The following is a 2,363-nucleotide window of genomic DNA, read 5'->3' as shown; positions in this document are numbered from 1 at the left end:
TTTGCCTCTTTTCGTGCCTCATTTGCACCATAAAGTGCGAATTCGGTGCTGATTTGAAGCGAGCAGAGTGCAGTTTATGATCTAACAGAGAGAGACAGCGGCACAGTTGACATTAAATCTGATGACAGCGGCAGGACAGGCGACACACAGACACACAGGGTTTATTAGGGAGCAGCTCACCGTGTATCCTTTCTCCACCGAGCTGTTTTCTGAGCGAAAAGACGGGATCGACACTCGCACCGGATGCATCTTCACTCGAACTGAGGCGTGATTTTCAGGTAGGTGATGTTTGATCTTGATCCTCTGGCGCACACAAACACATTGACACACACACACACACACTCACTCACTCAGTGCTGGTGGATTACTCCAGTTTGACTGATAAAAATCACAGAATTCAAATGTGACGAAAGACATCTCAGTGGTGCCCCCTGCTGGACCGGAGGGCACACCGTTGTAAGGATTATCTTGAAGAAAGATAAGGCTTCTTTAATCTACATGAGAAAGGATCCTTGGGCAAGATACTGAATTCTGAGTTGCCTCCGATCCATATATGTAAGTGTGTGAATGTTGGGTTAGAATATTTTCTTCTTCTTCTTTCAACTGCTCAGTTCATGGGTTGCCACAGCCCGTCATCTGCATTCATTTCACCCTATCTCTACCATCCTCTGCTGACACCCCAGTAATCTGCATGTCCTCCTTCACTACATGTGCGAATCTTTTCTGTGGTCTTCCTCTTTTCCAGCTCCAACCTCATCCTTTTCGAGACTTTGAAATGCTTGGAAGAACAGCAAAAACACAACTCTACTTTACAAGCCTCAGTTAGGATGTTAAGTGTTAAAGCTCACAATATTACAATTAGAAAAAGATTGAACAAGTATGGCTTGTTTGACATCATGGCTAAACCTTGCAAAGTTGCACCTGAACCTTGGGACTTCGGGAACAATGTCCTTTGGACAGATGACACCAAAGTGTAGATGTTTGGCAATAATGCACAACGCCATGCAGGAGGGAAAAAAAACAGCATATCAGCACATAATACCTCATACAAACTGAAGCGTGGTAGAGGGGTGATGATTTTAGCTTGTTTTACAGCCGCAGGACCTGAGAACCTTGCAGACATTGAGTCGACCATGAACTCCGCTCTATACCAAAGGTTCAATGTGAAACCATTTCTCTGACAGCTAAAGTTTGGCTGAAATTGGATCATGCAGCATGACAACGATCACAAGCACAGCAGCAAATCTACAACAGAATTGCTGAAAAAGAAAAGAATCAATGTGTCGTTTGAATGAGTGAATCAGTGCTGTGGTGGGACCTTAAGAGAGCTGAGTATAAAGGAATGCCTGCAAACCTCAATGAACTAGTAATAAATAATACTGAGTGATATTATCAGTGAAATACACAATACTTTTAACCAGTTCAAACATCTATGAAGACGTATTTCATTGTGTGTCATTGAATATGTACTTTTAAACCAGCCTTTAGTTATGGTGTTGACAACAGAGTCACCCAGGAAACGTTATAGCAAGTGCACGAAACTCATGAAAACATACATGCTCGTAGAAATGTATATACCATTGTGTAAAGAGTGACTTCACTGACATCAGGCACTAATACCAGTTATACGTGATGTGTAGCATGTGGAAAGTTTCCCTCGCACTGAAGGAAATTTGCCAACTCAGGAAACAACTTTGATGACATCATGGGGTTTTCAGTAGTGATATTGCAGATTGACATTACAAATTTATTATGCAAAGCCTGTGTTACAAACAGTCAAGAGTGTATTTGATGGGTGCTCATCACTCTAGGAAGGTAATAGAAATCTATCTTTCCAGTAATTTTCAATAAGAGGGACTAAATGTGAGGAAATGAGAGTCTCTGTTTTGCTGCAGTGGTTCTGTGCTGCTTTTCTCTGCTTTATATTAGCGTGACACATTAAAACAATCAGCTTTTTCTTTGCTATTTTCAGAAATTTTATCCAGTTTTAAAAAAAGAATCAGTGGCTTAATCAAAGACAATAACATATACATACATGTTGGAAACAAAGTCACCACGATCACAATAATCAGCCTAAAACTTCGATACAATATTACAGTTTTATTCAAGTAAGTTTCAACAAAAGCTCTTGCGTAAAGAGAGTTTCATCTGCTGCATATAAATATATTTTCCTTTAAACAACTGGGTTCAATATAACATTGTGATATACATGATTTATGCTGCGATTTTTCTCTTTTAGGCTCATGTTTTTCTGGATTTTATTTCTTCTAACAAGTGGCAGTAAAAGGCAAGCATACAGTACAATCCAACAGAAATGAGCTATGAAAAATACCCCCCCCCCAAAAGAAAAGAAAAGCAAAAAA

The 2,363-nt window shown here is 40.0% G+C and overlaps 1 protein-coding gene across 1 annotated transcript in view; it reads right to left on the bottom strand.

Moving 5' to 3' along the window:
• Positions 1-371, bottom strand: part of snx24 (sorting nexin 24) — a 15,210-nt gene extending 14,839 nt beyond the window's left edge. The window contains exon 1 of the mRNA XM_005735289.2: positions 181-371. Within this exon, the coding sequence (XP_005735346.1) occupies positions 181-249 (69 nt within the window). The 5' untranslated portion in view covers positions 250-371. The remainder of the gene's footprint in view (positions 1-180) is intronic.
• Between the last annotated feature and the right edge of the window lie 1,992 nt (positions 372-2,363).

Source organism: Pundamilia nyererei, unplaced genomic scaffold, assembly GCF_000239375.1.
Source record: "Pundamilia nyererei isolate P.nyererei 1_Seehausen unplaced genomic scaffold, PunNye1.0 scaffold00063, whole genome shotgun sequence".
Lineage (NCBI taxonomy): Eukaryota > Metazoa > Chordata > Actinopteri > Cichliformes > Cichlidae > Pundamilia > Pundamilia nyererei.
Note: the sequence above shows the minus strand (reverse complement) of the source record. Positions and strands in the feature narration are given on the sequence as shown.